General features: G+C 39.8%; 2 protein-coding genes across 2 annotated transcripts; one reads left to right on the forward strand and one right to left on the reverse strand.

The window, feature by feature from the left end:
- Positions 1–251: 251 nt before the first annotated feature.
- On the reverse strand, positions 252–9,962 carry LOC108071505 (uncharacterized). The gene is made up of 8 exons (XM_017162269.3): positions 9,488–9,962; positions 9,370–9,428; positions 9,114–9,237; positions 8,881–9,061; positions 8,629–8,821; positions 6,908–8,005; positions 874–1,014; positions 252–744 (listed from the first exon to the last, which is right to left on the reverse strand). The coding sequence occupies exons 1-8, from the start codon at positions 9,960–9,962 to the stop codon at positions 514–516; spliced, it is 2,502 nt and encodes an 833-aa protein (XP_017017758.1). The 3' UTR covers positions 252–513.
- On the forward strand, positions 4,408–6,781 carry Gagr (Gag-related). The gene has a single exon (XM_017162268.3). It carries the CDS (start codon positions 4,792–4,794, stop codon positions 5,845–5,847), a length of 1,056 nt encoding a protein of 351 aa, XP_017017757.1. The 5' UTR covers positions 4,408–4,791; the 3' UTR covers positions 5,848–6,781.
- Positions 9,963–13,041: the final 3,079 nt, after the last annotated feature.

The following is a 13,041-nucleotide window of genomic DNA, read 5'->3' on the forward strand; positions in this document are numbered from 1 at the left end:
TTGTGGATAGAGAATCCTTTGTTCCATTTTCCCAGTCATTTGTTTAATTCAATTACTATTTAAGATCCATTAGTGTAATTAAATATTTTCCTGGGTTTTTTATTATAAACTTTTGTGAAATGCATTCATAAAATGTTCCTTATTCTTTCACAAAATTGTATTCATAATTTGCTTATTAAATCTATTTTTCGTTCCTTTATTAAATAATTAATTCACTCGATATCCTGTACTATTCGTAAATTAAATAAAATGTTTACATTTAATTGAAATACTTTAAAATTTAAACATAATTGTTGGGTTTCTTGGTTCTTTCTGTAGAGGGAAGGTTTCATTTAATTTTAATTACAAATAATTTATTATATTTTAAGTTTTTCAAATAATTTAAAAAATATAAATATTAACCAACACTTGAAACGATTGATTGGAATCGATAGATATTGCCCTGAAAAGGCGGCTAACATTCAACGTTTGAATTTCAAACCAGATTTTTAGTTGGACTTTCATTTCGTTAATTTATTTACTCCGCTGACGCACCTGGCACAAAAGCTTGATGTCGTTGATATGCAGCCGGAGGGGCTGCCTTCTAGACCAGGGACCACGTCGCAATTTCCGTATCCGCAGCTGCCGGCTACAGTGTAGCCGGAATTTCAGATTTGGATTCCACACCGCATCAGCCGAGGCGGCGGGCGTGACGCACTTGTACGCGTATTGCCACCATAATCGAATGCTCTGCTTGGTGCTGTGCTGAAATCGGGATTCGGATTGCGAGTGGGTGGGTTTTAGTGGGTGTGTATAAGAGGGGTGGGGGCTGTAAATATTATTGCTGGCCCTAAACGTTGTCTGGGGGGAAAAACAGAAATATGAAACACTCACCATGTAGACGGGCAAGACGTAAAAACGCTTGCACTCGCGCCTGATGAAATTGAAGGCGATGGGCCGCCGATAAATGGAGGATACCTTGGTCAGGTGCGAACGGATCGCACTGGCGCTCGTCGAACGCTGCAAACGCTGGAGCTGCAAAGAGATTTGGCGCGAGCGCGCGCGCACGTAATTAGTTTCCCAAACAATTGAACAGAATTTTTTTTGAATATTTTTTTGAGAACACAATTAATATGCGCAAAATGTTTGCAAAGAATTCGCGCCAAATTTGGCTTGCAAATGATACGAATCGAGCGGGGCTTCCACTTGAGTGCAGATGAGTTATGGCGAAACAAATAAATAATAATAAACAATTCGCTGTTGGGCACAGGGCTAGGGCTATTTTGTATATAATTTTAACACCTGGCATTCGACAACAATGCAAACCGAAATGCGGGGCGGGCCTATTAATAGCGTATTTTATTATTTAAATTTTGTATTTTGTTTTTAACGGTTGGATCTCATAAAATCGGTTGATTACTTGGAATTTTCTTTATAACAAAATCACTTTTTCAGAAGTTTGCTTATTTAAGATTTATTTTTCTTAAAGTTTTTGGCTTAAGTTCTGATTTTCCTAAAAAATCCTTTAGATTATATAATTGGAAATTACTTCCCCAAGATTTCCTTCTATGTATCCATTTAAAATGAAAAATAAATGTACGTTTTGGAAACTTTCTACCTTCATATCTTAATTACTACCCTTATAAATATCTTTTATCAAATTATCACGATCGGTTTTTTATAACAATCATAAACGTTAGCCTGTCTTATTGTTTTGCAAAAAACAAATAGGAAATCCATATATATATTTACAAAACCACATGATTCCTTAAGTTTAAAGCCTAAAACTTCCGTTTGTAAAAAGTATCTCACTTGATAATAACACTTGTGAATGAAATAATAATATATCGTCATTATCTAAATGATTTATTATCTTTTTTTAACTGGAAATTGGTATCTTAAGGTTGGCAGAGGTATTTATTATTATTCGCTTGTGGGCGTGCGGATCGGTTGGGCCGTGGCTGGGTTGGATCGGATGGGTGTGGGGATGTCCCTGAACCTGCTTATCAAAGCGGCAACTCGAAGTCGCTGTTGTTGTCTACTTGAAAATAATAACTATAAAAATTACAGTTGCAGGCAAAGTACTCAAAGTGCGGTGAGCAAGAGCAAGAGCGACAGGCCGAGTCATCCAACTCGAAGTTGATAGCAATTAAATCCGCTTATCAGTTTAGAGACGGGATTTAAATTAGCACCCCAATGGAACCCACTCCCGCCTTTCCCCTTAATCTCTGCCCCGACCCTCTCTCTCTCGCTGTCTGCCTCGGTTTCTTTGTTATTTGTCCTCGTCGATGACTACACGCCGACAAGTTTTTGCTATTATTAAACAGTTTTACAAGCCGCTAACGCTCAGAAATTGTTGCTAATTAGTTGAACCGCGCACGCCGGCGCAGCAGACCTTAAAAGCGACCCATTGGGTGGGAAAGGCGGGGTTAAGCGGGGCAACCGCCAAGCAGTGCTAGCTCTAATAAAGGTGCGCGCTGGTATGTGTAGCCCAGGGCACTCAAAGAAAAGCTTCATCATACTTTCAATAAAGCTGTCAAAGAAAAAACCCACTGCCGTGAAAGACATTATCTAAATAAAATGATAAGTTCAATTCACATAAAAAAAATGAATGGTTATTTCTAATAAATAAATAAAATAAATCAAACTTTGCATTTCTCTTGGTGTAAAATATTATAGAAATAAATTAATTAAATTTTTAAATAATACTTTTGATAATTGCCCTAAAATGTTAATTGTTAAATTTAATGTAAAACGTTTCGTCTATGTAAGGTTTCCCCCCAGGTTAATGGCTTAATTATGTATATGACTCATTTGGCTAATACTTTTTTTTCTCCTAGTGTACGTGTCAAGATTGGAGGCAATCGAGCTGAATTAGATGCTGCTGGGGTCGATTGAGTGCAGATCAAGCGATGAGCAATCGAGTGCGCAGGGTGCAGCGTGAGCCACACAATTAGATTCTTCGGAAAAATCTGAAATTATGAAAGGACCTTGAATGCAATTGCTCTTTGTAATAATTTGCATGTGAATAGAGTCGGAATTTAGTGTGCGTATACGTTATATTTCGAAGCAGTGCAAGCGAACAGGGTGAACTCCTCGTCAAGCAGCATCGGCTGCTTGTCGATCATTTGCCGTTATCCTCGCGTGTCTGTGTGCTTTCTCTCGCTCTCACTGAGTCTAGCTATCTCTATCCGTCTATCGCCGTTGACAATTAAAACAACAACAATGGCGAATTGCAAAATAAAACAAATAAAAACAAATCTAACGCTTCGTTTAAAGCGATTTGTGCGCACTTTTTCATGAAATTCGTTGTTGTCTTCGATGTTGTGTATTAGGGGGTATGTGCGTGCTTTGGGGTTTTCGTCGGGCAGCCACTGTGTGTGTGTGTGTGTGTGTGTGTGTGTGCCCGTGTCCGTTGGGTTGGCACTATCTCTATCTCTATCTGACCGACAATATCTAAGCGCGATCGAGTGCGCAGGGTGTCGCTATGTTTGCATTCGTGTGAGTGTGCGCCTATGATTCAGCGTGCTTAACAACAACAACAGTAAGCAAATAGCAACATTAAGGGGAAAGTCACGACATTCTGGTTACCCGTTATTTTTGAACATAAAACTAATTAAAATATATATTTTTTTGAAAGCAGAAATTCCTCTATTGAACTTTATTAACTGGTTATATTTTTTAGTGCATTGAAATATATTTTATAAAATGTAAATAGAATAATTTCGATCAATAAAATATTTGTATATTAATGTTGAAACCATAAAAACACTAATGGTATTTATAATATCGAAACTCTTGTTAAGCAGTTCAACTAGTCGGCTACGTAATTTCCGGTAGATGAAATTTTAATTATTTTAAACCTAGAAGTGTGATTTTTAATAACCATATACAAGAATACTGATGGTATTTGAAAAATATTTAAGCCTTAGGTATCCTAGCTCCTAGGACTGTTCAACTAGTCGGCTACGTAATTTCTGATATATGAAATTTTAAAATAGAATAGAACTTTTTTAATTTTGTATATTTACGTTTATTATTAAAGGATTTTATTAATTAATATTCCAAAAAGGAACAAGTTTCTAGGAAGCAGCCGCAAAAATAGTTTTATAATTTAATTTGCGTCTATAAGTATGCTACAATTTACTATAAACCTGAAACCATCTTATTGCATATTTTTCAAAGCAAATTCGATTGATTTGAAACCTCTAAGATTAAGACACCTTTTTTTAATTAATTTAGAACCCAAAGAAGCCTACAAGTAATCCTTCATAAGTTTTCCCGCTCCATACCACCTGAAAATGCTCATTATACCCTGCATACTCCACTGGTAGGAGGTAATCTCCAACTCCCACCCGAATGAATGGCGGGCGCTGTTGAGTTCCGTTCTGTTTTTATTCTGTCAGTTCATTTCTGTTCGGGTTCGGATCTGCTCAGTTCAGTGTCGGTTCGACCACGGTTCGTGTCGATTTCGAATTCGCAAACCCAAATCAAAACCGAAAGCGAAAACCCAGAACCCGCCACTGTTCGGGAGCTAGCTGGCCGGGCCGTTCCGTTCCGATCCGTTGTCGTTGGGGTCTTGCAAGTAAAATTCATGTTAATGAATGTTAATTTATACATTTGTAAGAATCTAAAATCTGTTTTTCCATACACAACAATTATTGGCGCGTCGCAGTCGTTGTGGCGGTGATTTCAAATTTGGAAACAGTCGCTCCCGAAACGTCGTCGCGAACGCAACGAACGGTGAAGCCATATCTTTAGCTATATAATAACGGTAGCATAACGAAAAGGGTCACGAATCCCATATGCAAAATGGATCCCGAGTTTGTGAATAAATACAATCAGGTCCTCAGTCGCCTGAAGCTTATTGAGAATTTCGATGGCAGTGATCCCGGCAAGCTGCCGCAGTTCCTTCACAAAATCGAGGCCCTAATGCCGGCCATAAATAGTTTCGATGATTATTACAAAGCGCAGCTGATAGGACACATCAAGAATAAGTGCACGGATCGGGCGCGGGAGGCTGTCTTCACCCGGCAGATGAGCGCTCCCGTGGGAAACGGAAATGGAGCCGGCAACGGTCACCTACTGAAGGCCGAGTCCTGGCTGAAGCTAAAGGATCAACTGTTGTACAACTACGCGGAAAGGGAGTCTAGCTATTCCCTAATACACAAAATACGCAGTGCTGTTTTGGACTCTAATATCGAGCTTTACTACCAGAAAATGGCCAAGTTAAAGCACAGACTGATCAACAGAAAGTTGACCCACAACGACACGCTGTACGCGTTGGAGGACATCGAAAGGATCACACTTCAAGTGTTCCGCGATCACCTGCCCGAGCCCACGCACTCGATGATCCTGCGAAGGAACCCAAAGAGCATGGAGGAGGCCTACCGCTACATAGTCGAAGTGCAGCAGCAGTTCTACACGCAGAGCGGATCCCTGGCCAGTGACCAACAGGCGGCCACCTTTAGCACCAGCCACAAGCAACAGGCCTACGGCGTGGGCATGGGCGGAGTGGGAGTGAGCACAGTAGGCTTGGGTGTTGGAATGGGCGCCGTGGGTCTGGGTCTCTCGTCCTACGCCCGCCAAATGTCCGACAAGGGTCAGCAGCAGAACAACTTGTCCAACAACAAGAGCTACTACAACCAAGCAGCTCCACCAGTCGGCGCCGGCAAAAACCATCCCATGTTCAAGAGCATCGGCAATCCCACCTTCAAGTCCAGCTTCAGCTACAATGGCAGCAGCAGCTCCAGCATGGGCTCCGGAATGGGTTACTCCAGCAAGAAGGCGGATGTCAAGCAGAACTATCAGCAGCAGAAGAGCCAGAACTATGCCAAGACCTCATCGATGAGTGGTTGGAAAAAGTAAGGAACACGACGATCTCCCAGTGACCCGATCAATCTCCATGAGATAAGCAGACCGAGATGCAGCGTGACCTAATCCCTTGGAGCCTGTGACTAAGCCAAGGCAAAGTGCTTGCCACCTCACGCTAATTACCCAAACCTCACCCTCTCTAATGGTTCGATGATTGTACGGCGTGATGTGGCTGCAGATTATAGGATGTGAATATAGATTAAAGTAATGTGAATAATTATAACGATGAACTGAGAGACGATGTGGATTTGCATCCTCAGAAGATGATAATGATGTGAATACAAATAAATGAATAATCTAATATATAAATGATACAAATAAATGTAATTACGCCAGCACTACATGCAAATAATACAAATCATGTGAATATAGATAAAGATAATACAAAATAATAGAAAGTGAAGGCATACAAATAATAATAAAAATAAGTGTTCATACTGATAAAGAATAATACATAGCACAGTAATTAAAACAAATAACGGAATAATTATTTACAATTTTATCAAATATAATTAAAACACTTAAAATTCATGGGAGGTCGTAATAAAGTTGATAAAAACCCACAGAAATGCTGATAACTTGATGTAATTTACACTAATAACCCTTCGAAATCCCAGTGACATAAAAGTATTCTATATAAACACGAGCCTGAGATAATAGGAAACGCGCCTGTCGATATCGGTACAAGATAATGATGCAGATCAAAATGATTCAACGGATGATGGCCCATAATGATGACATCGATCGCGTGTCTATCGACGATGATCGATCCGCAGACAGTATGGACATGTTAATTATTAGCTCATAAGACTCGAGTGTACATAGCCCCACGCCTCAACCTCAACCTCCAGTCACATTACCGCCTATATCTCCCACAAATCCCTCATTTTTGTGTATTTTCAGATTTTTTTTTTTTTTAACAACAATCGCCCACCTTTCAAATTTGTTTTTGTTAACAATAAAGTGTAAAGTCTAACAGCCTTTTTGTGTATATTGTTCCATCGGTCAGGGTTTTTTCGGCCAGTGTACAATAATGTAGATATATGCTACTTACTATTTGTTGGGCACTGGATCGGCCCGAGTTCCTTTGATCATAGCCCATGTCCTGGGGCGTGGTTTCTGCCTGCTGCTCCTGCAGCTTGACTGCCTTGGGCTTGGCCTTTTCCTTGGTATCCTTTTCGGGCTTGCCAAAGAGTCCTCTCTGTTCCGCCCTTCGGATTAGGTATTTCTCGTTCAGATGGGTCAGGGTTTTCCGCCGCACAAGGGATAGGTAGCTTCCTGTGGCCTGCTGCTTGATGCAATCGTCCTGATTGATGCATATGTCCGGCACTATATCCTGGACAAACTCATCGATATCGGGTGTGACTATCAGATCAATGCTATCCACTCTGGGCAACGGTGGGGCAGTTGAACCTGGTCCAGATCCTGGGGCTGGCACCTCGGGCTGATTCGATGGCTTATCCTTTTTCCTGGGTGAATCCTTGCTCATCGCAGCTGCGGGAATGTTGGCTGCCTCCGCTTCGGCTATTGCCTCCAAACGCTTCAGCTCCTTGTAGGCATTGCGATGCTTCTCCAAAGCCAGCTTATTGATCAGTTCCAGGACATGCTTCACCATATCCTCGTTTTCGGTGCCCACAATCGAGTGCGTTTGGTAGAGGACAAACTGCACCTGGGGACGCGACATTGACATGGTCAAGGTCAGCAGCTGTTCCTCCAGGATCATGGCCACTCGCTGGCGACCCTCGTCACTGACCTCCGATTCGGTAAGAACCTCCAGCATACTAAGATCACCGCCGCGGGAACATATCAAGTCTATGGGATCGGAAATGGCGCTAAAGGAGTTCGGTGGCGTGGCAAATATGCCAACTACAGTTCTAAATCGATTGGACTCCATGGGAAACGAGGTGAAGGCATCGCCAAACAATCTGATATTGTTTACTCCAATCATTTCCATATAGCGGCGATAATCCTTTAGATTTGCACCAGCTCCATAGACATAGAAGTTGTTAACACGATTGATGGAGTAGAAAAGGGCTGCCAAATAGGCAGTGGATCGCGGGGATCCAATGTGGGTCTGCAGAATATCCCCATCCAACTCAAAGTAATCCATCAACTTGGACATTATGGCAGGTCCAAAGGTAAAGTTTTTGTCCTGGAAAACAATATGTGTTTTAAGCTAAAGCCAGAAAGGAAGATAAATTCGAAAAGCCGAAGTTTGCAACCCTTGCAGTTTAATTAATGTTTAATTAATGTTATTGCTTGTTGCTCGTTTGCAGTTTCGTTAACCACTTTTTTTAAGAAAATTGTATTTTTAAACAATGTAAACCAGTTTTTAGCGAGAAAATGCCTTAAGTAGGTATGTACGTATCGTTCCAGTAATTTTTATGAATACTTAAAGGTCGTTCTTATTTTCGTAATCATTTAGAAGTAACTTTTTTCAAAGAAGGAAAATAAAATAAAATATTAATTTATTGAACATTCAAAGATTACGTAATTTTAATACTTAAAATAAAAATATTGACCACATTTCCGTTAGTATTAATCCTTAGGTTAAGGTTGTCACTGTGCAAATGTGATTTAATAATCACCACCTAAACTTATAAGTTTATTATTTATCTCTAGAAACTATGTATCCTATTAATAAAAAAAAAGATTAAATATAGATCAATCATATTATGCTTTTCATTAACTAACTAACCAAGGAACAGAGAATTATTTCTGGTCTTTATTTATTATAAACTTGATTTCAACTTTTTAATAGCTCCAATATCTCACCTGCATTATAAAATAGTGTTTGGTCATTAGTTTGGATTTGGTAAACTCGCTGCGGTCCTTGGGTATACAGGATATGACCAAAGGGCAAATATTATCCCACTTGCAGTGCTGCTCCAGAAGCGGCTGTTCATCATCCGGACCATGGACAGTGAAGCCCATTTCGGTGAGTATCTTATCCGCCTCTTCTTTATTTCTATAAAATCAGATTTATATACTTTTTTAAGGAGAAACTTTTAGCATCCGTTGACTCACCGCACTAAGAACGGATTAATCCATCCCGTGACCACCGGATTGGCAGCAGCAATGGCAACTTTCTCATTCTGCAGGTGAATGGGCAGCAACTGAGAGAGCCGAAGAGCTCCCACCCGTATCCGCATCCTAGAAATTGAGGCAGCCAGACGGATGCGATGCTGCCAGAGAACGTCCGCCAGCTCTGTTGAGAATTTCTGATTATATAGGATATATAATAGGACGTAAACACCCACCTGTAACCTCTGCCTCCTTATAGAGACTTGCCTGGAGACCCTTTTCCTCGGAGTTACGGCCTTTAAACTGGCGATCGTAGAGTTCGAAAAGCATTAACCAAATTCTTTGCTCGTCATTTATATACTAAACAGAAAGGATTTAGAATAAAACTAGTTTAAAATTTGAGAAAAACTAGGTTTCCTTGTGTTTTTTAAAGCAGATAATTTGCCGAGAAGTATGCAATATTTTATATGCATCCCTATATCCTTAACTCACCTCTTTGTGTTGCTCAAAAAAGCAGACATCGCTCAAGGCATTCGACATCACAATCTTATCTAGAAACATCAAAACTCAATATGGCAATAGAAACTACAATCCAAAAGGATCTACCCACATCGGAAGACATCGTAGATCAAGGAGTAAGCTAATCTCATCTCGTGCTCGTTTTTAAAATCCACCATTATCGGTGGCTTGCGGAGCAGCTTGGCGGCACTGGCGATAGTGGGCAAAGTCCAGCGGGCTCCCGTCTTCAGCTTGACCTTCACCGTGGTGGAATGACAGTACTTTAGAGTTCTGCTACGTCGTCCATTAGGACTAATACCCGGAGTCAGAATCTTGGTTATCCTCAGAGGATCAAAGAGAGGCTTTTCCTTTTTGTTGATATCCTGAAGCGAGAGCGATTCGTCGGAGGAGTCGTTTACATGACGCTGGATCTCCAGAAGCATATAATACATCTTGTCTTGCCACTCCTCATCGCTGGGTAGGTAGATCTGCTTGGTCTTTTTTAGTTTCTTGCTTTGCTCCTTGAATATGGCAGGATACACAGAGAATATGTCGGCCAAACTCAGAAAGAACAGTTGATTGGACATGACGGAGTTCTACACTTTTTGTTTCAGAAAATCTAATAAAGATTCCATTAGTTAATGTAAGAGAGGGTTTTATTTGTTAATTCCATGTATAAAGGTTTTTATTATCCATTAAATCAAACAGCAAAAACCACAAAAAATAGGCTTATGGGTTGTAATTTCGAACTACAACGATTTAATTTAATACTAGGCCGAAGATAAATATCTTACAACCGTTTACAGCGTTTCAGCACGATCGGACAATTAAAACAACTGGATTATAAACAAGCCAGTGGAAATAAAATGTAAAGTTAAAGATTAAATGTCTGATAAACACAATATAAACGTGTAAAAAAATATATTTCATAAACAATATTTTACCACTTTAATGAATCTCGTGTGGTTGTGTCAATATTATTTTAGATAAATTGTAGCTCAAGGCAATTTATTCATATCACTCTGTTTATTTAAGGCTTTCACAAGTAATTCAGATACTATATATCCTTCGGTAAACTAAAGTCCATTTTATTGTTTAAATATCTTACAGGAAGTTTTAACGCACAGAATCACAGGTTATCAACACTCAATCCTCTCAAATGAACGAAATTCAGTCAGGATGAACTCGAAATAACGGTTAACCAGTGAGATAAACTACGCGAAATAACGGTAAAAAAGAGCAGTTAAGGACGAGGAGCTAATCCGAACCGAGCTGTTGCAGTGAACAACGGCAACTGGATGAACAGAGGAGCCTCCTTGCGATGGCGTGTCTTTCATCTCCCTTTTCTTTCCTGCAAACGCCACTCCCGCCCCCCCACTTGGCACGTCCACAAACCAATTCCAATGACAATGACAACTGCTGATTTTCATTCTCAGTCTCGTTCTCTCATTTCCATTTCCATTTCGTTCGGTTCGTGCTTAACACCAATTCAATGCTGGGAGCCTTTGAATTCCAAATCGACATCAAACCGGGCTGCATGCTCCATGGAATTACTTATCTATCTCTTGCACACACACAAACAGTCCCCCTAAGGCCCTCTCCCTGCCACCCACCTGTCGCCGCGTGCAACGTGCACGCCAATACTGGCATTGCTTCTGGCAGCTGGAAAAAAATATTTGCCACAAAGGACAAACGAAATGTTACCGTTACAGCGAATAGGTAACGGTGTTTTGGGAGAGGTGAGATACAAAAGTGATCAGAAAATTAGGATCATTAGGTTTTTAAAGAACAAAACTACTATAATATACAATATAAACTAAAAGAATAAGTAAAAACTAGATTTTAAAATATTTTCTATATATTTTGTCATATGTTTTTAATAAGTTATATAAGTAAATATTTCATGTTATTAAATGAAATGTAAAACGATTTGAAGACCTTTTAGATCTAGAGATTAATTTTTATAATCCCTGAAACCAAAATAATACAATGAGTACCAAATATAAGTATCTATAGCTCTATATCTCTTAGATTTTAAATATTTTTTAAGTAAGAACGTAAGAGATGCAAGCTTAATTGGTTAATATTAATGTTAATAGTAATAGTAATCGCGTTTGTAATCTAGTAAGTATCCAAGTCAAACTTTAATTTCGAGCTTAGTTCTCCCTAGAAAAAACTCTGAAAAATATATAAAAATCTACCTGCATGCTATTACCTTGACTGCAGCTGTAACTTATGACGGATTTTAGATGGATCGAAACGATATCACACTTACCTTTTATTTTTTACGACCCCTGCACGCTTGGCGTAATAAATTCCGTTTGCCATATTCGCATGATTTGCTCTGATTGGAATTCGTCTTCAATAAATTGCCAGAAATGTCGCTGACAGAGACACACACACACACCGAGTGGGGCTTAAGGGGGACCACTGAATGGGCCTAATAATTCCAATGTATATATTCTCCCGATGTGTTTGCCTTGATTAGTTCGAGGGGCTTAGAAGCTCCGAAGCCCCCTGCCATGTTGTTTGATGTTTGATGGCTTCGAAGCGTTCGAATCGAACATCAAATTAAATGTTGATTAGACAAACTTCCCGCCAAACTCCAGGGAAATGAGCGAGGGCGGTAAATTTATTGGCCTAGGTCAAATATCGATTATCGCCCCGTCACTCTACCGTGTATATAATATATTGGGTCAGATTGGATTGAATGTCAATTTGATTGGCATATCTGGGTGCAAATAAATATATAGAGGAAGGCCTCCTTTTCTGGTCTCCTTTGTGACCTTGAGCTGTTGTATAGAGAGAGAGTTCAGTGCTGTGTTTACTTCATTTTGCCGGCGAACGCCGGAGCCTCTAATTGAATTGCCCAGCTTTGGTTAACTCCTTAACTGAGATCAATTATAATTGGAAAAAATCATATCAATTAAAAGTGGCCCAAAACTGATTCATCAACGACTGATTGTTGACCACGAAAACAGTGACCACACAAATAATAATTTCGGTGCCGCCTCCTGCTCCACCTCCTCCTCCTTCTTGGGGCGGTTGCTATCGGGGAAATATATTGCCGAGGGCTACTATGACTGTTTAGATATGAATAAGCAAACTTGAATTAGAGCTATCAGGGGTGTACGTCCAAAGATAACTCGGGTGTCATAATTAAATTTTTCCCGTGGTCTTCCATAGCCCTGTAGCCTTTGCATTCACGGCGTAAGCACCCCGGCTTAAAGTCGACCGATGCGACTGTCTTTATCGGGACAGTGCGAGGAAGCCGCCGTCGTAAATCAGTTGGTCTCACATTGGGGGCTTTGTTTTGTTTTTGTTTTTTGTTTTGTTTTTTTTTTATTAAGAAGCATATTTATTATATATAAGATGTATGTAATACAATAATTTTTCTTTCTGTCGGGGTTGCGCACTTTTCTGCTTTTTTACGCTTTTTTTTATGGGTTTCGGTTTTCTTTCGGTTTATCGTTTTCGTTTTTTTGTTTTCTTTGCTTTATCCATTTTATATAATCATATAAAACACTGAGCTACAATACAAATATTGTGATAAAAACTTACAACATAACCTTTAATACATAAAAATACTTGCGTAGTCTACAAATCGTATCGTTATAGAGATTTTCATCTGCTTTTCCCTTCCGTGGATCGATCGATCGGTCGCCC

Source organism: Drosophila kikkawai, chromosome 3L (genome assembly GCF_030179895.1).
Source record: "Drosophila kikkawai strain 14028-0561.14 chromosome 3L, DkikHiC1v2, whole genome shotgun sequence".
Classification (NCBI taxonomy): Eukaryota; Metazoa; Arthropoda; class Insecta; order Diptera; family Drosophilidae; genus Drosophila; species Drosophila kikkawai.